This window comes from Haliaeetus leucocephalus, unplaced genomic scaffold (assembly GCF_000737465.1).
Source record: "Haliaeetus leucocephalus isolate CR32 unplaced genomic scaffold, Haliaeetus_leucocephalus-4.0 Scaffold696, whole genome shotgun sequence".
Taxonomy (NCBI): domain Eukaryota; kingdom Metazoa; phylum Chordata; class Aves; order Accipitriformes; family Accipitridae; genus Haliaeetus; species Haliaeetus leucocephalus.
Genome location: NW_010973132.1, coordinates 169936 through 192805, shown reverse-complemented (window position 1 = coordinate 192805; position 22870 = coordinate 169936). Strand labels below are relative to the sequence as shown.

The 22870-nt window shown below is 41.5% G+C and overlaps 1 protein-coding gene across 1 annotated transcript; it reads left to right on the top strand.

Moving 5' to 3' along the window:
* The first annotated feature begins 280 nt into the window (after window positions 1-280).
* ELMSAN1 (ELM2 and Myb/SANT-like domain containing 1) lies at window positions 281-22627 on the top strand. The gene is made up of 12 exons (XM_010580025.1): window positions 281-1832; window positions 7484-7801; window positions 8766-9111; window positions 9577-9643; window positions 14921-15063; window positions 16045-16148; window positions 17545-17620; window positions 18803-18891; window positions 20028-20177; window positions 20382-20558; window positions 20954-21153; window positions 22411-22627. Exons 1-12 carry the CDS (start codon window positions 375-377, stop codon window positions 22625-22627), a joined length of 3345 nt encoding a protein of 1114 aa, XP_010578327.1. The 5' UTR covers window positions 281-374.
* Window positions 22628-22870: the final 243 nt, after the last annotated feature.

Here is a 22870-nt window from a genome sequence, read left to right as displayed (position 1 = left end):
TCAGATCTATTATTTCTCACACATACTATCCTGATCTTCATTTCCATGGGAAGTGGGACATACACATTGTTGCTTATCACGTGAGGGTTTATATGCCAGTTATGTCTGTTGATTCATTGCAACTACTTCTCTATTTCAGGACCTGTAACTAAGTGGACCCTGCTGACCTCTGAACCACAAAGGATAAGAGTGAAAAGAAGTGGGAGAAACATACGAAGAAAAAGGAAGTGGATGCACTTTCATCTGGACTTCTTTCCTGCCCTTTATTACTAAAACTGAATGGAAAAGAGAGACTTCCGTGCCTTTCCTCCCCCACCCTCAGGGATGGGTGGATTGTAAATACGGTGTGTGCAGCTGGGAGAATAGGCTGAACTATGAATCTTCAAGCTCAGCAAAAGTCTTCAAACAAAAGGACTGGGAAACGAATTGCCTATTTTAATGAGCAGGAAATAGCTGTGTCATCAAAAGAACCACAGCAGCAGCTTAAGGAAGGACAGTACTATGGTCATGGAGGGAATATACCGGTCTCCCAAACTATGGAGATTTCTCATGCAGGAGGATTAACAAATGCCCCCAACAATGTTGCTCTGATGAACTCTGTTTACGGTCAAGATAGGGGAGAATCAATGATGATGTCCCAGACGGTAACAGCTGTCAAATGGCAGAATTCACTAATGGGAAACCGGTTGCCAGAGAGGGGTGACAGCCACTGGCAGTCTCCACCTTCGATGTGGAACCACAGTATGGTTTTTGGGGGCAACCCCAAAGGACCCCACTCCAATGCTGGTGCCCCAGGCTTCTATGGCCACCCAGAAGCCCTTAAAAGAAATCAAGAGAAAGGAGTGTTTGTGTCACAGCTGGACTTGTATGGAGATGCTGTCCAGCAGATGATGTCCCAGAAGGCTCAGCTGGAGCAGCAAGCCCTGGTTAGACAGCAAGCTCAGATAAATTCTTTTCATCAGATGCAGAAACAGCAGCAGCAGAATCAAAGTCTGCCGTTACAGCCTTTCCAACTTGCTTTTGGTCACCAAGGCCAAAAGCAGGGTCTTCCTGAATTGTTACATGTCTTTCAAGAAGCCCCAGCTTCTTCCAGTCCAGCATTTACTGCTCAACAAAAACAGCAAGCTCTTCCCCAGCTACAACTGTTTGAAAATTTCTATCCTCAACAGCAGCAGCAGCAGGCAGCTGCCACACAAGCCTTCAGTCTGCAGCAAACCACTTCCATAGCACAGCCTCATGTGGCAGCTGCAGCACCTCAGCATCACATGATGGCACACCAGTTTCAGCAAACAGAGAGGAACCAGGAACTATTCAAGGCTCTAACAGAGCAGAACCAACAGACTGTGCTACCTCAGACCCAGATTCCTTTTCCAAGAAGGTCACGGAGACTCTCCAAAGAAGGTGTCCCGCTGACATCTGCAGGAGAAGTGTTGGCTTCCAAGCAGGCAGAAGAACAACCTAGCAATTTATTTCTGCATCACTGGCAAACACATCAGCAAGAGGTCCCATTACAGCAGCCGCCTGAATCACTGGCCCACAACAAAAGTAGCTATTCGCACCCCAAGAGAATGGATCTGGGGCAGAAGGATGTCCTGGTCAAGAGTGAGCTGTGCCAGGTGGAAGTAGACAGGCAAGCCACAGCCCAGAATGGTAGAGATGGGGAGAAACAGGCAGAAGCAGTTGAAGAAAACGCTCAGAGAACTAATGATTTTCAGGGTGTCAGAGGTGGTGTAATCCAGAGTACACGACGGAGACGGCGTGTTTCTCAAGAAGCCAATTTGCTAACTTTGGCCCAAAAAGCTGTTGAGCTGGCTTCTCTTCAGAATGTAAAGGTAAGGTATACATCCTGACCAATATAGCATGTTTTAGACTACAAAATAGGGCTGAAATGAGAAGAATTTATGTACATCTGCAGGATAGGGTGGTATCTTGATGCAAGAAGTGTTGTAGTGCAGCAAGGGCAGCTCTGGAGTGGTGGCATGTAGGTTCAGCTACTGTAATTCATAGATGTGGGAGAACAGAGATCTAGTGCAGTGAAACCACCTAGAGGCAGTTTTATTTCATTAATACCGAATGTGATTTTATCCCAGGGCTTCAAAATACAGATGTTTTGAGCTTAGGCCTCAAGCTGATCAGGAATTTAGAGAGACAAGTATAAGCAGTTCACTTGGTGTCTTTTTATCAATTTAACATTCTCTTCCTTTTATGTTAAAACACTGCTGCTTATCAGCCAGTTTTTCAGTTTTAACAATTGAAGTGTTTCTAAATTGTGCTATCTAAAAAGTACATAATGCAACTTACATGTTCAATATTTCCCAAATATTAAAAGCCTGAGGAAGCCGCACGTGAAGAACTTTATACCAGGCATAACAAAAGTCTGCCTGATGCGGTAACCTGTTTCTGAGAATGACCTGCAGCAAATATTTGGAGATTGGTAACCTGAGGATAAAGTCTGCCTGTAGACCCTCTGTAGGGCTTGATGGGGAAGAAATTTAGTGTTGGCTGATTAGGTAGCTCACTACTCTCATCCTTTTGGTGTCCCATTAGTCTAACTGTACAGTATGTATTCCATATGGCAAAATGACAAGGTTCAAAATAAACTAGCCTAGGGGAGGCAAGTGGTGGGGTTTTTGGAGTTGGGTAGGGGGTTTCTGAAGGGGATTTTTTGAGGTTTTCTTTCAGTTGTGGTTTGACTAATCTTTCATTGAGTGCCTCTTATGAGAAGTAAAGATACACTTTTATTTGGAAGCTTTGTTGTCAGAGGCTGGTGAAATATGGGTGTTAGAGCATGAGCTACTTTTTACTTACAGTTTTGCCACTTGAGTTGCTGCCCAGTCAGGCAACAAAGGGAAGGGAATTTTATTCCCTCTCTTGTTCTCATCATCATTTTTTTCCTAGTCTGTCTCTGGCCATGTTTTCCAATCCCTTCCTTAGGGGGATGTGCTGTTTGAGTGAAAGAACCAAACTAATAAACAACGAAGCAAATATCCATAGCCTACTCCATCTCTTGCACAGCAGACAGCAACCAGTGACTGTTGATGCTGTTTTCAATCCGTTTTGCTCTAACTCCAGTTGAACAAGCAGATTTGATAGAAAACTAGTAGTAGTTAGCAGTGTGAGCTATTTGCTCATACCCTCCCAGCCATTGTATGCTTATATTGAAGTAAGGCCTACAATTCACATTGCAGTCTGATCACCAACACAGTGGCAAGAAAAAGCTAATAGAGCATCTAGGAAAAAAGGTGCTGAGAGGCGAAGCAAGAAATTGGCCGTTTGAAGGCATGTCTGCTTGCAGCTTGATTAATAACGTAAAGACCAAACAGAGAAGTGTTTTGACAGATGCTCTTTTGTTCTTTGCAGTTATGCAAGCAGCTTGTTTGCTTCCATGATGGCACTAGCAGAAGAACTCTTTATGTTTAGATCGCTTCAGGCTTTCAGGATGAGGTTTTGAAAGATGATAAGATTCTTACCTGAGGTCTGATGGATTTTACACCTTTAAGGGGGTTGGATATCACGTGAGGGAGAAAAAGAAAACTTGTTTACTGGAGGAGAGTGGTCTGCTTCTCTTGTCAGCGTCTTTCTGTTATAAACAACCTAGAACCCTTCTGTAGTGTAGGTTATGTTAAGAGCATGTAAGAAGGCCATAGGGTTAATTTATTGATGAAAGAAGACACATTCATAATTTGAAGCAGTTGTTTGAACATTCCAATGTAGGTGTGTGTACCTTATGTGAAAACAGTATTTTGGACAGCAGTATCTGTCTACATGCAGTGTCACAACTGATGCTTTGCATCAGAACTGCCCATCATACTGTGCCTGCCTTTTTCAGGTGGTGCAAGCTTATTGCTGCTTACAGGCTGCAGCAGATTCTCAACTCTTAGTTTTATGGTTTCATTTCACATACAACTGTTACATGCAAAAAGGCAGTGTAATTTGTTTTCTTTAATAGTGCAGAAAACTTTTCTCAGATCTAAAATGGTCGTCTTAAGGTTGTCTGGATTTAAATATTCCTTTATGGAAGGGAGACAGAGGTTTTAGTTACCTGGCCTCTTTCCCTTGGTACAGGGCAGGGCACCAGCTGCTGCATACAAAAGGGGAAGGGAAAAAAAAAAAAAAAGATTTATTTGTGGAATTGCACTTCTGGACTCACCTCCTTCATGGACAAGCTTCAATCTGACTGCAGAGAGAATCTACCTTTACTGTTAGCAAGAAGATGCAGAATGATGTCAGAAAGCACTGTACTGGCAGGTGTTTCTAAAAGGCTAGTGTGTTTTCTTGTCTGATCACAGCAGTGGCCTTGGAACAATTCTTCCAGCTATTGCAATTGGGTTTTGTCTGTGAATTCTAAATTTTTTAGAAACCACTTGAGGGATAGACAGGATCAATGCCAAAATGACTGATGGGTTTCTGTGGGTGTCTTGGAGGACTGTAGATCGCTAGTTCATCCCTCAATATTTATGCAAGAATCTAAATGGAAGTGCAACAAGTTGCACTTGCTGGAGTTATCCAGCAGCCTTCCTGCCCCAAATTCTGCAACAGAGGTGCTGAGCTAGCTGAAAATCCCCTGGCAGTTCTACAAATGAAGGTCCTGTCCCTTATTCAGAGAGTCATTTCTGCTTACCTCTAAGCATAATCAAACAGTTGAGAGACTAGGGATCAGAAAAAAATAGCTTAATTCCAAAATAAGTCATGTCCCCGCTTAATAAACCTTAGGTATGTATGATCTTTCATGACCAGAAAAGCTCTGCTGTGGACCAGAGCATCTTTAAGGATGTCTCAACTATTTATATTAAATTCCCGGTGGTGTCTTCTCTCTATCTCTACTACTGCTCAAGTCTCCTCCTTTCTCTTTTCTCTCGAAGGGGTCATCTCTCCCATCATCAAGGAAGAGGGTCCTTTGCTGGTTACCTCTCAATCTTGAAAATAAAAAGAGCATGGTTTAACTGATCATACAGCCAAAGAAATGTGACATCTTTTGTGTGACTAGCTGCCATAATTTCCTCCTTGTAGTCAGGAAATTAGTTCGTGTCTCTTGACCTACAGAGATCTGTGTAGCACACAGGAAGTATCTGAGGTTTGTAGATTGGTCAGAATTGGTGCTTGTTCATGTATTCATATTGCCCTTACTTGTTTGATTGCAGTTATTCTCTCAGGTACCCAGAAAGTATGCTAGAGTGCTTGCACTAGTAACAGCTACATTAGGAGGAAAAAGTAATCTGATTAAAACCAAGACTTTTCTTGGCAGTGGTCTGAAGAATGTAGTATGAACGCACCATTCTAAACAGTGGTGCAAAACTATCTTACTGTGGTTCTCGCTGCCAGAAGAAGACCCCAGAGCTATCCCAGATGTTTAAGTAGGCTTCAGTAATAAAGTGATAACATCATAAATTTCCCTGATGCATGGAGACCCATGTATAGCAGCATGAAGCCATATGTGAGCTGTTTCTTCAGGTATGGGCGGACTAGTGGAAGTAGGCATCTGTTTCCAGTAGCTGACCTGTTTATATGTTTAAAAAGGCATCCTTGTTAGTCTCTCTTTCCTGAAGTAGTGAAAGGAGGCTACAAAAATTTAAAAGAGCTCCTTACTACCTAGAGGTAGTGGTCCCTAGTGATGTATCTGTCAGCATGATGAATGCCCTCCAAATCCAACATTGGTAGTCTTCTGGGAAAATACAGGGGCATATCACCAGCCTGGAGTAATATGCTCATTAATTCCTTCTGCAGTGCAGTCTGGGGCAGCTGATGCCAACTGTGACTCTTCAATTTTGTGTTTCATCATTGTGTGGTGGGGCAGATATCTCCAGTCTCTGTGAAGAAGCAGTCAGACTTCTAAACTGCAGCATCGCTTATGGGTTAAACCCTTCTGTGCACACTTAGCTGTATTCTAATAAAAGGTCTTGGAAGGGGGCAGTCCTAAATATTCTTGATATGATTGATTTTATTTGCACAAGCTTGGCACCTAGCTTTTTTGGAAGGCTTAGTGTTCCAGAGTGGACCTGTTTGCTCTTAAAAGCAACAAAAATTACCAGGACTCTCATTTGGAGAGAAGCCAGAGCACCAACTCCAGGCTCTGACTGATGCATCTTATGACAATACAGTTGTGCTTCCCTCAATATAAATATAGTATCAAAGTGGCACTTCAGTCTGGTGTCCTTCTAGCTATAATGGGTTGACTCTTCATGGGCCAGCTGGAGCATGTTCTCTCGCTCATCAGTGAAGCCTGCTTGCTTGATCTATGACCACAGTGAAATGACTGGGGAGGTGTTTGAATCCGTATGACAGAACCTGCTTATGCTAGCTTTTTAATCAGAATTGGGTATTCTTAATGGCTCACAATAGATTCTTTTTGAGGACTTCAGTAAACCTCTGCAAAACTTTGGAAGTCCAGGTTGGAGATCTCTTGTCATACCTCAGAGATAATGTGCCTTAGTTTCTACCTACAAAACACAGCTGTTCAGATGGATTCCTCAGTAGATTGTGGCTCTGATGGAGGATGAGGTTGTATACCTAATCCTATCCAAAGGCTTTCCAAGCAGAGCTCTTAGAGTGAAATTCTGAAACACCAAAAGGACCATCTTCTACAGCTTCTAGATTGCACTTCATCAGAGCTCAAGAAGGCCTTTTACATCCCTTGAGAGGTGTTTTTGAAAGTTCTGCTTTAACATCTGGCTTCTAAGTAAGCTGGCAACTGCTTTTGAATTGAGAGCCGAGTGAACATGTGGATAGTCAGCTGAAGGACTAGAAATCACTCATGTAACAATACCTGAAGCCATTTGGTGTTACAGTATCCATGTGTTTATTCCGTAACTCATCCTTCATTCCCATCTCCTTGGAGCTCTGTTTTCTAGGGTTTCCATGAGTAAAAGAAAGCAGAGACATGGAAGCTGTAATACTAATGCAAAAAGTGCCAGCGTTATGCCGTGTTGATTCTGCTGAGCTAAAGTCTTTCAGGCTCAAGCCTAGTTAAACAACAAACCTCAAAGGCTCCAGTTATAATAAGGAAAGGTGCTTCTGTCATGTAAATCAGAAAAAATGCAGTGAAAAGCTAGTTCTGTTTTTTGTATGAGAGATTTAATTAAGATTATCATGGTTCAGTCTTTCCTGAAATAGAAGTCCAATACTTGAAATTAATAATATGCAGCTTTTGATCATTACTAAAACTTAAGAACCTTTGTTGGAAGTTACATGGCAGGGCACAAATTCATCTGGAAAATAAAATGTCAAACCATAGGTGGTGAAATGATACTTAAGAATGGTGTATACAAATATTCTAGCAGTTGAGACTTCAGGCAATCCTCAAGTACTTCTAAGAAATTTTGGTAATGCTTTTGTGAAGTATTCTTTTTCCTCCAGTAACACTTTTCCAAATCCATTTCAGCTTGCAAATTTCATTGAGAAACTTGATATACGCTGAATATGGGATATCCTCTGATCTATTATGTAAACACTACAGAACTTATAAGGAATCTCTTTTTCTTCTCAGGAACTGGATACTTCAGAGGAGAAGAAGAGTGTGCTGATAGCACCAGCACCTACAGCTGCAAAAAGTGTTGTGGAATTTGCCAGTTCTTCACCAGCTCCCAAAAGAGCCCGGGAGGATAACAGCCTCGTGCCTCTTATCATTCCTGTGTCTGTGCCAGTGAGAAAAATTGACTTGCAGAGCCTTGGAAAGGAAAAGTCTGAGGATGGAAAGCTCCAGAGAGGCCAAATGAATGATCGAGCTCCTTGTGAACGCAAGCCTTCTGTGATAGTCACTCGGAGGCGATCTAATCGTAGTACGAACGTGGAAACCTCAAATCAGGTATGGATACACTAAGAAACCAAAGATGAGCGAAATCTGTTAGATTTAATTATTTAGTTTTTATCCATATGCTTTTCTATTAAAGTAGTTTGATCTTAAGGCCTGAACTTGGAATGGATGTAGTCTGGGGACTGTGGATTTTTTTCATAATAATATTGCCATATATTTGGGCATCACTAGCTTTTCATGACCTACAGCTAATGCTAGTACAGCCAATCAGTGCCCCACTACTACACAGTGAATAAAGCCAGATGGTCAATAACACTAGAATAAATAGTCTGTCTGAGTAAAGAGTGCTTTCTCCATACATACATAGATAATAAATTGTGAGTAGTGCACATACCTCTGTATATGAATAAAATCCAAAGTGAAGATTTATTCTTATGGAACTTAAATCTCTTACTGAGGTTCTGAAGGTCAGTACTTGAGTGTTCCCCTTAAGTATGGTGCTGTTGAGTGGGTTTTTGGTTTGTTGGGTTTTTTTGTCTCTTCTATTCAGAAGTACAATAGAATGTTCGGATACAAGACAAATGGCAAGCATCTAAGGAGGTTTCTCTGCATTTAAATGCTTGAGCATCTAAGACAATATTGTTATATTGTCTTCTGTACTCTTATCACTCTTTGGTGTCACCCTATATCTGTACCAGGGTTCTGCTATACTTTTGTGTCCTCTTTTAAAGCTACCATGAGGTCATTATCTTTCCAAACAAAGGTTGGACCAGACGTGTAGTTCTTGTAAAATACAACTTTGTAAGCCCTTAGAGCTAGTGTTGCTACCTAGTAGTTCCTGTGTCCATTCCATTCCCCATCTTCTTTCTCCCTCTTTCCCTTTGTGCTAATTGTTGAGAAGCCCTCCAGCTGCCCTATCTAGATTTTGAGCTGCCGTGAAAGAATGTTGTCATCTCACTGAAGTTTTTCAAATGACCTGAAGTTTTAAAATTAAGTATGTAATTTTTTTCAATAGCACGAAGATGCTGTTCCAAAGGATGAAGCAGAGGGCTTTGCCCGGAAACCAAAGCAGCGGCCAAGGCCTGAGCCACTCTTCATACCACCAAAAGCTGGCACCTTTATTGCACCACCTGTTTATTCTAACATTACTCCATATCAGAGCCACTTACGGTCACCTGTCCGTCTGGCAGATCATCCTTCAGATAGGAACTTTGAGCTACCTCCTTACACTCCTCCGCCGATTCTTAGTCCAGTGAGAGAAGGATCTGGACTATATTTTAATGCTATTCTCTCTTCAAGTGGTCATTCAGTTCCACCTCCAATGACTCCTAAAAGTGCTCACAGAACTCTGCTTAGATCAAGTAAGTTTCACTTTATCCTTCCTTTCTTGGCTAATTTATGATTAGGAACTGTGGGGTAATAGGAGGAAGATCATGACTTTGGGAGTTGTGGTTGTGTGGAACTGGGACTTCGTGATAGTCTGGGGAGCTAGGATGGAGGAAATGCAATGTTGCTTCCACCTGGGCATGCATGTTAAGATGCATTCGCAAGTGATCTGCAACACCCCCTACTGACATTATTAGGAATGGAAAAGTCAGTTTCTCTATAATAGATTGTCATTATCTTGAACTGAGGTGACAGTAAATAGTTATTACTAAGATGTTGATGGTGACTGGAAGGTAAGTTCTTGGTCATCTTAAACTCCTTTAGCACTTCGGTACCTTTTTTGAGGGATTGATAGCTCCAGCTAGATTTAGAAGCTGTGTGAAGAATATATCTCAAATGTGGAGATGAGCTGTCTGAACAGTTCTGTCTTTTCCTTGCAGATAGTTCAGAAGTTACCCCTCCTGTTCTTACAGTAGTGGGGGAAGCCACCCCGGTCAGCATTGAACCGTAAGTACCCAGTAGATTCTTAGCCAGGTAGTAAATGTTCTTCCTTTCTTCCTCCTAAACCTTCAAGCTACTCCCTGTACAGTTGATGTATCTTAGCAACATTAAAGCTATTCCTATTGATGACTCAAAACATAAATTGTCTATTAAAAATTACTCCATACCATAAATAATGTTTGTTTGGCCAAATGCACCTTGTAATTCTGGTGATGTTAACTGCTTTCTATTACTACTCATCTGTCTCTGGGCTGAAATACTATGGTTAGCTAAAGGTGAGTCTGTCCTGTTTTGTTGTATACAAACACTCTTGTATGCAGTATGTTAGTTTTAGAGTGGGGAAATAATGCTCCTTTAGAGGAAGGCCAAAACTTAGTATGGAAAATGTAGTTAGCTCTCACGTGGACTGGCCAGATTGTAGGTTATCCACGTGGTGTGTATTAGCTGCAGCACAACTGTGAACACAACTTTGCTCCCTCCTGGGCTAGCTCAGTCTGAAAGCACTACAGCCAGTTGCATACAGTGTGTGTGGCCTGAGGTAATAAGCCTTCTTAGTTTTTTTAGCTGGCTGTGTGCTGGGAAAGCTCAGACATGTGTGGTCCCAGCAGCACTAGGGAACACAGTTTGGAGATACTGGAATTATGAGCTTAGGCTTTGTGCCAGTCCTGCTAAACCTGAGCAGAGTAGCAAAAAAAGCAAGAGTACTAAATGTCTCTGTACAGCCCTTGCAAACCCTCTGGGAGTGTTATCAGCTAAAGTTCAGTGCTGTAGAACTACAGCAAGTTAGTCCCAATTCATTATTATACCTAGGTTAACAAACTCTTGAAAACCTAAACATGGAGATGCATGGCATGGAAAACACCCATGTAGCATAAAAACACCCATGTGGCTCTATATTGCTGACTGTGCAGTCAGGAATCTCTGCTCTAACTCTGCAGTGTATCCTGTAACATTTGAGATATTTAACTCTCTCCAAATAAATACCAGGCAGCTTCTACTTTTTCTTCCAAAATAGCTTATATTTTTAAAAGTGACCTGAACATTTGCTGTCAATTTATTTTCTCTTGCCCTTTTTCCATTCTGCCTTCCTGTTTGAAGCTGAGTTTTCTGCACTTTGGGCAGCAGGCTATCCTGAATAAATGTTGCAATTGTGAACGAACCTAGATTATTCTTGTCACCTTTGCAAATCCCTTCCACGCTGAGCCCATTCGTGGAAATAAGCACATTTGGTGTTGTCTAAATCTGTTTTGAAAATGGCTTAATTGATCTTTTTGTTGTTGGTTCATTTCACACTACTCTAGGGGAACCTCTTCTTGAACAGATATTTTTTGTTCCCCTCACCAGGTCTTGATCTTTGACCTCCACGGTGCAATTGTCTTTGGCTGTTGTGTCTGTTGGTTTAAATTGCTGAAATTAATGACATGAAGTTAGCTGCAATTTTAGTTGTGTGTGAAAATTTTCAAATTTGTAGCTGGAAATTTTGAACCATAATATAGTAATGCAAGTTCATTTCCTGTTGCCAAAAGGGAGTTATGTGCAAAGAGTTGTCTTGCTGTCATCTTAAGTCTTACTGAATAGATGCTTACACATGTAGATAGCTTTAACTTTTAGCGAAGATAAACTAGCAAACTGGTGTCATTGTGTGTTGTTGAAGTAATCAGTATGCTGCTCTAAAGCTAGTTTGTACAGCACAGTTGTGGTCAGTTCTGTAGATGTACCTTCTATAAAGGAAATATAGCATGAAGCACCTTTTTTTTTTTTTAAAAAAAAAAATGTTTGCTTTGTAGTCTTGACTGTCAGAAGTTGACTATAACTTCTGATTACCTGATATGGCGTTCTTAATTGCTTGTGCTTTGCTAGACTTCCTGCTAATGCTTTTCAAAAGGTCATTTAATTGCAGAGATTTGGAATAGGAAATGTGATAATGAAGCTTAATTCTTCTATTTGTGAAGTAGTACAATAGGCAGCTGGTGTCACAGATCTTTGTGTCCTACTGGTTTTGCAGTTCAGTTGCTTCAAAGTCTTAAAGTCACCCCTCAGCCTTCAGTATAGCTGTGGTGATGCACCAATTCAATTGCCTTCCCAATCCACAGCTTCAGTTCTGAGTGTTAACAATGCTCAGTTGTATACCAGGGTGTCCCAAGAGCACCATTGGTGCTTACAGGGCAAGAACTTTTGCTGTACTGAAATCTAGACTTCATCAGTAAAGGAATCATGGAATAATATAGCTTGAAATGGACCTCTAGAGGTCATCTGGTCTGAGCCTCAGCTCAGAGCAGGCCAAATTAGATCAGGTTGCTCAGGTTAACTCTTGCAGCAGAAATCTGGTTTTATTTGGGCATTGCAGGTACAAGGTCTAATTTTTAGGCTTTTCTAGACCAGGGACACCATATTCTAAGTTTAGTTTCAAGATAAAGTAACTTCTGATAGCCTTTTAAGAAGGCCTGCATTCTTTCCCTCCAGCTTTTCCAGTTACCTCTCTCCCTCTCACAGATGACGCCAGAGAAGTCTGTATCTTGGGGCACAAAATCTCCCAAATTTCCCAATGCAGTAACAGCCTTTTTATCTGTTTCCAGTTGACAGCAAAGTGTCAGTTCCCAGCAGTCATCCCTTCTAGAGTGGATCGTAATCCATACCCCTTTCCTCCCCTGTGAAACTGCGTGCCATAACAATAAGAAAGACTAATCACAGTGAGCAGAAGACTCCACATTAACATCATTCTGTAGTCCATCGGAGTGTGCTGAAAGAAGGATTTATCAGGGTGTTTGTCTTGCTTTGTTTTTTAGCAAGGTCTTCTCAGTCTTGCATCAAATCTCTTGCTTTTTATTTTTGGGCTGGATTGTGCTGTTTCTGTCCAAGATAATCACGACAGGTGAAGGGAAAATGGAAGACTATGTAGTGTTGTAGATTTAATAGACTTTTGCACCTGTAAAACACAAAGCCAAACTTTGAGGTTTTCTTGGGGTTCTTCATTCTCTGTGCAGGTTCCACTTCTCACGTGCATTTGAAATTGAATCAATTTTGAGAAGCAGATCCTGAAACAGTTACAACTGGGCATCGGAGATTAGACATTTTCAACTGGTTTAGTTCTCCCCTGCCCATGATGTGAGATGTGTAATGTCCCTGTTGCTTTACCTTCAGCAAGTATTGGAGATAGTGTTTTGGGGAAGATGTCAGATAGTATATGGCAGCTGTCTAAAACTTTCCTGCTACATTCGTCATGCTGGATGTCATCTTGTTGTCACCTACTGGAAGGAAGTTAGCATCAGTCTGTGCATCTAGCAGATTCTGCTTGTCGAAGTAGGAATCTCACCCTGTCAATGTCAAGCTGCTGCTGAATGGGTGGATGAAGTCAGAACAAGTGTGTAGGGTAGTTGCCTTCTGCATCTCTTTGTTTATAGATACATGAATTGTAAACCATTCCTCTCAAGTGTGAGGAAGTAGATCTGGATCTGCTATAGATGCAAAAGAAATAGTTTGTAAAATCTTTTTTAGTGTCTGTTAGAAATCAGACATCTGTTTTCAATGCAGGCTTTTTCAGCTCATGACATCTCATGATGCAGATGCTTACTGACAATACCGAACTGATGTATTAGGCAGAAAAAAGGGAATGAAAGCGTTTCCTTCTTCCCCTTCCATAAAAGAAAGTGATACCCTATTCCTTCCCTTTGATACCACAGTCTTCTAGGACTTCAAAACATCCTACTAGAACATTTGCTAGTGTATCTCTGGGTTTTTGTATGGTTTATATGTGTTATTTCAAGGCCTCCCCTCCAGACTCTTGCTTTCATAATGGACGTGCATGTGTCATTTCAGAACAGCAGAGGACCAAAAAAGTCTGGAGGCCAGCATTTCTCAGATGTTTTCGTTACTATTCCTTATTGTACTAGATCATGCTTTTTCTCTGGTAATTGTGTTTCCCCTTATGCTGGGGGGGAACCAAGCCAAGACTTGAGAATTATAGCAAACCTTGCCCTGGGCAGGAAGTTTTACCTTTTTTCTAATGAAGCAACTCCAGAGTTTAATCATCTTGTGGGCACTGCCTGATCTACTCTCTCACAAAAAAAAAGCTTATTTCTCCATCCTTTATTCCAGGAACTACCGGTATGGTGCTAGTTGACTGACATCTGAAAAAGGAACATTTTTGCATTAAGCATAGATATCTTATTTCAGAATAGGAGATTTTCATTATATTCTAAGTGGTCTGAGCAGCAGGTGTTCTCAAATATCTTGGTGTTTTGATATCTTGGTTTTCTGAAGGGTCTTTTTGCTAGCTTAGCTTGGACATTTCTTTTGCTCTTTCTTCCGGACCTCTGAATTGCATGCATAGTTGTTGCATTACTTAGTGTAAAGTTAGTCCGAGGACAACTTTCTGAGTTTGTGTAGCTACTGCTGTGTCTCCGCGTATTTTGCTGTTGAGTAAGAGATGTAGAGACAAAGGACATCCATGCTCTCACTGTTTGCTGTGCTATTGGTGCAGACCTCCAAGTCTAGTAGAGCAGTCTTTCAGTGGTGGTCCTTAACCTACCCCTGTGCACAAAGTCGTGTTTGCTAGTATAGAGTAGAATCTCTGCGGATGGTCACTTGACTTAAAGCAAGTGTAGAGCTCAGTGGATTGCATGTTGTGAAAAATGTGTCTGCTAATTCAGAGTCTAAAAGTATGAGATTGTTGATAAAAGAATGGGACTTGGTTTTGATACAGAATGAGCAATACAGCTTTCATTGTTTTATATTTTTTATTTCAGTTGTTAGAAATAGTTTCAAGAAGATACTAGCTTGTGTCGAGATCCTAAAGGACCAAACTTTGAGATCAATCCTGTTTTGAATGGGGAGTGGGACCTCATAGCCTCCAGAAGTCCTTTTCAACCTAAATAACGCTATGATTCTGTAGTTGTGACTGGCAAAACATTAATACTAAAACAGGCTCACCTATCTTATGGACAAGAAGCAGGCTTGCTGTAAGAGAAGTCTGTGTGACGGCTACTCAAAAAGTGATGATTATTGAAAGCTCATAACTGTTATTTGAGCAGTTATTAGGGGATCCTAATTTAAATGCAATTTCAACCGTTGTTGATAAGAAAATGGAAACTGGTAGTGGATGTAAAACCTCTCACCTTTTGAGTCATACTTATTAATGTAACCTACAACACTTGAAAGCTGTTCATGTTATATGCAAGAGGCTGCTGCATTTCAATTTCTTTGTAATTAATGCTTCTAGCAGAGACAGAGACTTTCTGGATATTGTAAAGGGAGCCTGACTGTTACTTCTTACCTTTTCGGCAGGCGAATTAATGTAGGAACTCGCTTTCAAGCAGAAATCCCATCACTCCAAGACATATCTCTGGCAGCAGTTGATGAACATAAAGCAGAGCTGGTGTGGCAGCCGTGGGGTGACCTGGAAACCAACAAAGTCACCCAAGAGAATGGTAAGAACGTGGAAGGCTGGTAAATTGGACTCAGTTGTCACGGTTGTTGTAGGGATAACCATGTATCTACTGTAGGCATAATTTAAAATCTCTCAGAGCTGCTAGTCAAGTGACATATTTGAGTGGTCTTGAAAGCAGTTTTAGGAGTAAAACTTGATTATCAGGTTGTGTGTGGCGGGTGGGAGGTTGATAGGATTGGGTTTTTTCATTGAGATAAAATGGGACCATTTGTTATGGTCAGGCAAAGAGCAGCCTTTTGCTCAGTGAAGCTTCCTTGTCTTTGTTAACATTTGAACACCACATGCACTCAACTTCCGTATTTTCAAGGGGTGTTCTAGACAAAAGATTTTGGAAAAAAACAAGTTGTTAGACGGAAGTCAGGATGAGGAAGCAGGAGTTGTGGCTGCTAGTTGCAGATTTGGGGAGCTGTCTGCTGTTGGGGCACATGGGTTGTGGCAGTATAAATCCTGAAGGAAAGAGGAAGTGGGCAGGCTTGGAAGAAACCTTTCTAATGAGAGAGAAAAAAGGGTATGGTAAAATGGAAATTCACAATATAAGGGGCAGGGGGATTCAGGAAATCTCTGAGTTGAAGGGAGATGGGAAGACATTATAGGAGGGAGGAGATTTGCAAGAAACTCCATGTGTAAATAGTGCTGCATGCAGAGTAATGCTGCGTGGCCTTGCGGTCTAAAGAGGCTTTACTGGGCTCCAGTGTGACCATGTGCCTGATCTCATCCCCTCAGGGGAAACGTTTCTCATCAAAAGCCTGGACTTAGCCAGTTCTCCAAAACTCAGCCGAGTTAAAGCCGAGTCGTGTCTGAATTTGACCCAGATAAATTTGCAAGGACATTCAACTTCTTTGAGAGTTTTACTTTCTGTTATGTCTAGCCCTGCTTCAAAAGAGCTAATTAATGATGTGAATCCTGTAGGAAACTCTATTTTAATCTTATCTGAATTTGTTTGATACCTTTGTGGAAATAGTGGAAAACCTGCTAGCTGCTGCCTGTTCAAGCATTTTTCCTGGGGCTGGAACCAACCAGGAGCTGGCGCTGCATTTCTTACATGAGGCAAAGGGAAGCATTCTGGTGAGTCTTCTCAGCTTTTCACCTTGATGTGGGGAAAGATATTAATGAAGGCCTGGTAACCTGTCATTCCTGAGAGGAGAGCCTTGCAAACTCCTTTCTATGCACCTGGCTCCCACTGTTTAGTGTCCCTTAGATGTCCCTAAAGTGGGTTCTGCCTGATGTACAGTGCCATGTTCACCTACTATCTTGCTTATTTCCCGCTTCAACATATTTGGCTTTTTAACAAACAGACTTGGCAGTCTACCATGGCGAGTGAGCTGAGGCTACTAAATGAATCTTAAATTATGTCTTCCTGGGAAGATGACCAGATTGGAAGGAAAAATAAGGTGCTGGGGCTGAAGCTGAGACATAAAGTGCAGTGTCTTGCTCCTCTTACTTTTGGCAGATCCATTTAACTTCTCTGTGCATGTCTATAGAACAGCTGTGCTGCTAATTTTATGTCAGTATTGTAAGACATGATACACTTTCATAAATGCCCTTTGACACCCCTGGGAGGTAATATCAAAGAGCAGAGTGTAGCATATGGCACAGGGTTGTCATCCTTTTGTAGTTCTATGATTGATTTAACCTGGCATAAATCAGCCCTGTGGTCAGGAGTATCCCACACTTTTGCCTGGCTGCTTGTTTCCTGTTCTCTGTAGTGCACCAGCACGGACACTTGTGAGACTGTATTGACTTGCACTGCAGAAGAGAACAAATAAAAAATAATTTTTGTGTGTATGTGTTAGGTTTCTGCTAGATAAGTTCCCAGAACCAGCCCACCATTGTGAATGCTGTTGCTGGCATTCAGGAGGAGCGGGGCTGCCCCTGGCAGCAGGAGGTTACTGTTAAGGTGGTTTAAACTGCTAATGGAAGCATGACTCCATTCTCTCTTTCCTGTTAAGTTTGAAAGCACTTCCAGTTTAAATGCAAAGTAAAAAGCCGTTTGAGAGGGTTTTTTCTTTATGTGGAATATTTGCATCACATGACTGCGGTTTTATTTTGAAATATTGCTTAGTTGAGTGAGATAAGATCACAATAACTTGGATGTTTAAGACAGACATCATTTAGGGCAGTGTTTTTGGATGTGAGTATGTAACTTAGGCCTTCAGTAAATGAGAGGAAACTGCTGCATGGTCTCTGTCTATGGAATTAACTCTCCCAATACCATGGTGGTAGTGTTGGAAAGTGTCAGTTCTCAGAGACATGAAGAGGTGCTGAGAAGTTACCACTTGCCTTTGGTACCCAAGACTCAGTGAATAGTCAAGAATGTCATTTTTAAAGTTGTCACAAATGTTGAATTGTGCTATGGTTCTTTTCAGTTAGCTTGCCGGAAAGGAGAGTATTAACAATTGCCAGATCCTTGTTTTAAATACCCCAAACACTAAATTAATTATTTTATTTGTGTTTATCTTAGGGAGCTTTGACCAAACTGCTATTGAAGACGCCAGTACGATCGCCTACCCACCCTTTGGCAGATTATCACTACACAGGTTTGTTAACCAGAATAACTCTGTGCTTCCTGTCTATCATAAAGGATTTTTTCTATCCTTTTCTGCTCTTTTGGGGAACTCTAACATTACAATAAGATTAAAAGACCACTCTTCTCTCTGGTAAATCAAGTGATGGCTTGCCAAGAATTCTGCCCAAGCAAATTATGACACTTAAAATGTAAAACCACTGCCTCTCTCAGAACACGTGCATGTGTGTATTTGCACATGTGTGTGTTCTGATTTCCTTTATGGGGAAAAGGGAACGTGATTTCTTAGACTAAGCCACAGAGAATGCAGAAAGATAGCTAGTACGTACAAGAAAGGCTGTGGTAACCTCAGAACCACAGCCTCTCTGGCATGGATTTCCAGGGTGGAGTTAAGAGAAGGTTTTATGGGAAGAGTTTTCAAGCTTGCTGAAGAAAGCTCAGCCAACTATTGATGCCTGTCAATGTTTCTGCAAAATTTTAAATGCTGTGAACTGCCTTTGTAGTCTTGTACCTAACTAGAAGATAGTCAGCTGTGTGACACTAACTTCAGTGATCTAGAGTGACCCTAGCCACCTGAAAGACCTGCTGTAAGGTGATAGAGAGAGATCTAATAGCTGGCGCCACAAAGCATAGAAATTACATTTCTTCATTATTACACACTCCTACTATAATGGCTGGGAAATGTTACTTAAGTAATATCTTTAAGGCAGGAGGAGATTCCAAAATGTGTTTATTATTAGAGGCAAGAGTGCTAGGATAGTAGGAATATTTGAGATGTAATAAATCTTCAAGTACAGTGGATTGCTGCTGAAAGAGAAGATCTGTTCTCCTGCCCCACCATTTCCCTTGTGTAAAATCTAGTGACTGGGCGACCACAAAGTGTGCCTATTCACCTTGCTGTTTTGTTGGAAAACATCTTAGTTCATCTAATTGACTGGTTTTTGTGAGCTGTACTGAGTTAACCTGTGGTGATGAGTACTAGATTTAACACAAAGAAGTGATGAGAGCTGAAGTCAAGCAGTGCAGGGTGGGGGGGCTAACAGCAGTCTGCAGTTATACTGGATTAGATGTGATGAGAGACTGCACCCTTGCATGTGTGTATTGGTCTTATTTAAGACAAACATGAAGAAAAAATATGTAGAAGAATAAACATTTGAAATTGCAAGAGCTTCTGTTACAACTTTTTTTCCTACAGGATCAGACAAGTGGAAAGTTGCTGAAAAAAAACTTTTCAACAAAGGCATTGCAATCTACAAGAAAGACTTTTTCTTGGTCCAAAAGCTTGTAAGTCACTTTTTTTTCATGACAGCAATGATACTTTCTTACACATTTGTTGAGCATTTAATACAGGAAGTTCAATCTTGATTTTTCTGAAGCCTCAGTATTTAAGTCCCACACTCAAAAGATTTCAGAGAAATTTTGTCATCCAGCACAGCATAAAATCTCAGTAGAAAGCTAGAACAATAGTGCTTGTTTTGGCGCTCTTGTTTACTTAACCCTTGTATTTAGTGCATTACTTCCATTAGTCTACACTGCAGATATCACTTCTAAAGGATGTATTTATAGAGCACTAGTAATGTTCCAGTACAGCTTAAATGGCTTGCTTATAAAACTAAATAGAAACACATCCTTGCTACTGATGAAAAGGACCAAAGGATATGTGAATGATGCATCCTTTAGGATCTCTTTTTTCCAGTTTTCTGAGACAATGATAATAAAAATGATTGCTTCCATCTGTTTTCATGAGGTATGATACGTCAATGGGGGCGGGGGAAATCGCTGAAGGAGAGGGCAAAACCAGGAGCTGCATACATATTTCCTGAATAAATTCCCAAAAGGCATTTAAGTTGCAAAAGCCCAGAAGCTAAGAATATGTTCCAAAACTTACAGAAAAAGCACTGATAGAGAATATGTAGATGGTCACAGGTCTGTACTGATAATTGTCTACCACCATATGTGTATGAAATGCATGTGGCCAAAATGGGAAAGGGCTGCTAACCTTCCTTTCCATTTTTGGATCGGTATTCTGGTCTAATCTTCTCTGAAGTGCTGCTGGAAAATAAAGTTCCCCCATAAAACTGAAAGGCTGCTCTCGACAGCTCAGTTGGAACATTTTAGAGGCTAAGAGGTGCATTAAGCTTACAAAGTACCAGGTTCTGTCACCTTTATGTTGACCAGCTTTTCTTTGGAAAGGTGGTCCTGTAGTTCTCAGTGAATAATAGTGGCAATAGGGGATGAGCTGTGGGATGCGGCATGTGGCGAATATGACACAGAAGAGAAGGCTTTTAACCACAGTTGTAGTGGAATGGAGACTACTGAGGAAAGAAAAATACAAAATTTATTTATTGCACCTTTAGTAATTATTTATAAGCTTTCTTAAACCATGTAATCCATTGGACTTTTATGTTTTTTAACACCAGATAAAAACCAAAACAGTGGCTCAGTGTGTGGAATTCTACTACACATACAAGAAACAGGTGAAAATTGGTCGGAATGGGACCTTAATCTTTGGGGACATTGATGTTGCAAATGAGAGATCTATGAAAGATGAAGCTGAAGTTGACATCAAGGTAATTTCCTAAATTTCTCTCACCTCTTTTGGGCTGTGGTGTGAAGTTTGATTTTGTGTGTTGTCTCATTTGCTGCTAAAATCAAAAGCAGAAATAATCTGGCCAGTGTGGACAAGTCCAGACTCATAAACTTGTGTCCTGTGTCACATAATGACATTTACTTACAGGCACCAACATTAACAGTTCCTTTATCTTCTGGTGAAGAGTTCCCATAGGTTTGCACGTGTTCTTCCTCCCAGAAGGGACATTTACAGTGAAGAACAGGGGCATGTGGAGGAGGAGGAAGAGGAGGAAGAAGAGGAGGCAGAGGAGGGGTTGGATAACAGAAGGAAGAGCACAGTTCCTCTCAGAGATGAACAGACACTACAAGATGATGTAATAGTAAGTGCTGCATTGTCCATGTTGTACTTTTGATGCCACCTTCACTCTGCAACTAGTTTAGAAAATACCAGGTAGGCAGTTCCAGATGTAAAAAGTTTCTACCTCTAACTTCTCCCAGAGCAAGAGACTGAGCTGAGGTAGCTTAGAGTATTACTAGCAACCAGACTCTGTGCTGTGGTGGGAGAACTGGGAAGGGGAAAAAACCCGATATAGTTCTTTGTGATTGGTGCACACATAGGACCATGATGAGAAATGTCCTGAAAATATCCTGGAGACTTTCTCATTAAATAAAACCTTGGTCTGGAATAAATGAAGCACAGGAGCTCAGCCATTGTTTTCCTTCTGATGGTGGGTTTAAGTTTCAGTTTGCCTTAAATGTTCCCCTCTCTCCAAAGGCCAGTGATGCCAATATGAGGAGTCAAGAGGCAGCGGTCACAGGCAGAATTGGAAGGAAGCCAAGGGAGACAACAGTGAAGCCTCGAAAGCATATTACTGCTCCAGTGCAGAGGAGGCGGCGGAAACAGAAGATAAAATCAGATGCTACCAGTAAAACTCAGAACACAGAAAACACATTTCCATGTAAAAAATGTGGCAGGTAAGAGCAACTCTGCTTCCAGCAATAGTCACAGAATTGCAGTAGGGCTTCTCCTATGGAAGCTTATTCTGAAATAAGCTTTCCTTCTGTCCATTTAGGCCAGAGACACTGACAATAATTCTAATGACTTATTACCCCACTAATACTCGCAGATTAGGGATTTTTTACATTTATTGGTATTAAGATACTACTACTTAATAACCTGCTGCTGACTGGTTTTCCTCAAATGGAGTGAGACACCACCTGCATTTCAACTGTGTGCAGTGGGTACACAGTTCATCTGGTTAAACTTGCACCCATCTTTTGTATCTGTAAAATACATTTGTCTTTCCTCACATGGTTCTAGTAGTTTTTGTAAGTTTGTTGCCAATAGATTCATAAATGTCAAGAAAATTCAGTTCCCTACATAAATTGCTTACTCTTAAAACAATTGAGAGTCTTGTAATACCAGTGGTTATCCCTTTATTTAAAAAAGGCATCAAGCTAGGGGCTAGCAAGAAAATGCAACCTCTGTCTAGTTACCTCACCAGGGCTGTTGACAGATTCTTGCTGTGGTGGGTACTTAGCTGGCCCTGCCAAGGTACCCTGTCTCTGTGCCCTCAGGGAGCACGTGGCATTGGAAAGGGCAGTGCTGTGAGAAGTCAGCCAGTTAGGATTTGGTCCTGGCCACTGGCAAAGGAGAAATAGGCAAGGATTCTTAATGGTGTCTAAACTTTTCTTGTGGCATTTAGTGCAAAATCCAAATGGTTAATGGTGAAAGATGTGGAGAGATACACCATAGAAGTTGAAGGTCAGGAGGAAAAACCTCAAGTGTTTCTAGCTGTGTGGACAAGGCTCAGCAGTGGCATTTGGCCTTTGTTCACCTCCATGTTTATTGTCTTTTTGCAGCATAGGGGGGATGCCGAAAGACCAGGGCCCTGCCTTGTTAAGCAGCATGTGCATATTTCAGATACCAGCACTGCAACTCTGAATTTAGAAAATTTTAAGAGCCGAATGAAAGATGAGAGGAAATGGCCATATTAAGAAACAAGACGAGGGGTTTGAGGGTGCTCAGGATCTCCTGCTAGCATTCCACCTAGTGCTGGCACATGCCAAGTCAGAAGTGGTGTTTGCTGTAAATGCTGTATTGCAGTGCCAACGTGGGTTCCTGTCCTGAGGCTCACAAACTTGAGGCTGGAGCAGCAGAAGCTCTTTTGGAGAATTAATGAAGGAGGCTGTAGGAGAGGCCAATGCTAACGTACATGTGTGCTTCCTCAGGGTATTCTACAAGGTGAAGAGCCGCAGTGCTCACATGAAAAGCCATGCGGAGCAGGAAAAGAAGGCAGCTGCACTGAAGCAGCAAGAGAAAGAGGCGGCAGCAGCAGCGGCAGCAGCAGCAGCCCACAGCCTGGCCCAGCAGGAAGAGAGCAGCGAGAGTGGGAGCAGCAGCAGTGGAAGCAGCAGTGTGAGCTCAGACGAAGATGGAGAAATATAGCAGCAGACCAGAAGTGGAGGGAGAAGCAAGGCTGGACCCAACCTCCCTCTTGGTGGTCTCACTTTTTTTGCTTGCACTTTTCTTACCTGAACCATTAGGTCTCAGTTTCAGTGCTGCCATTTTCTCATGCCACATGTTCCACTTCACCTTGCCAGTACAGACCAAGCTGGAATGGTGGATGAAAAGCTTTGTTTCAACTTGGATTTTTTTTTTTAAAAAAAAAACAAGTAAGATTTCTATTCT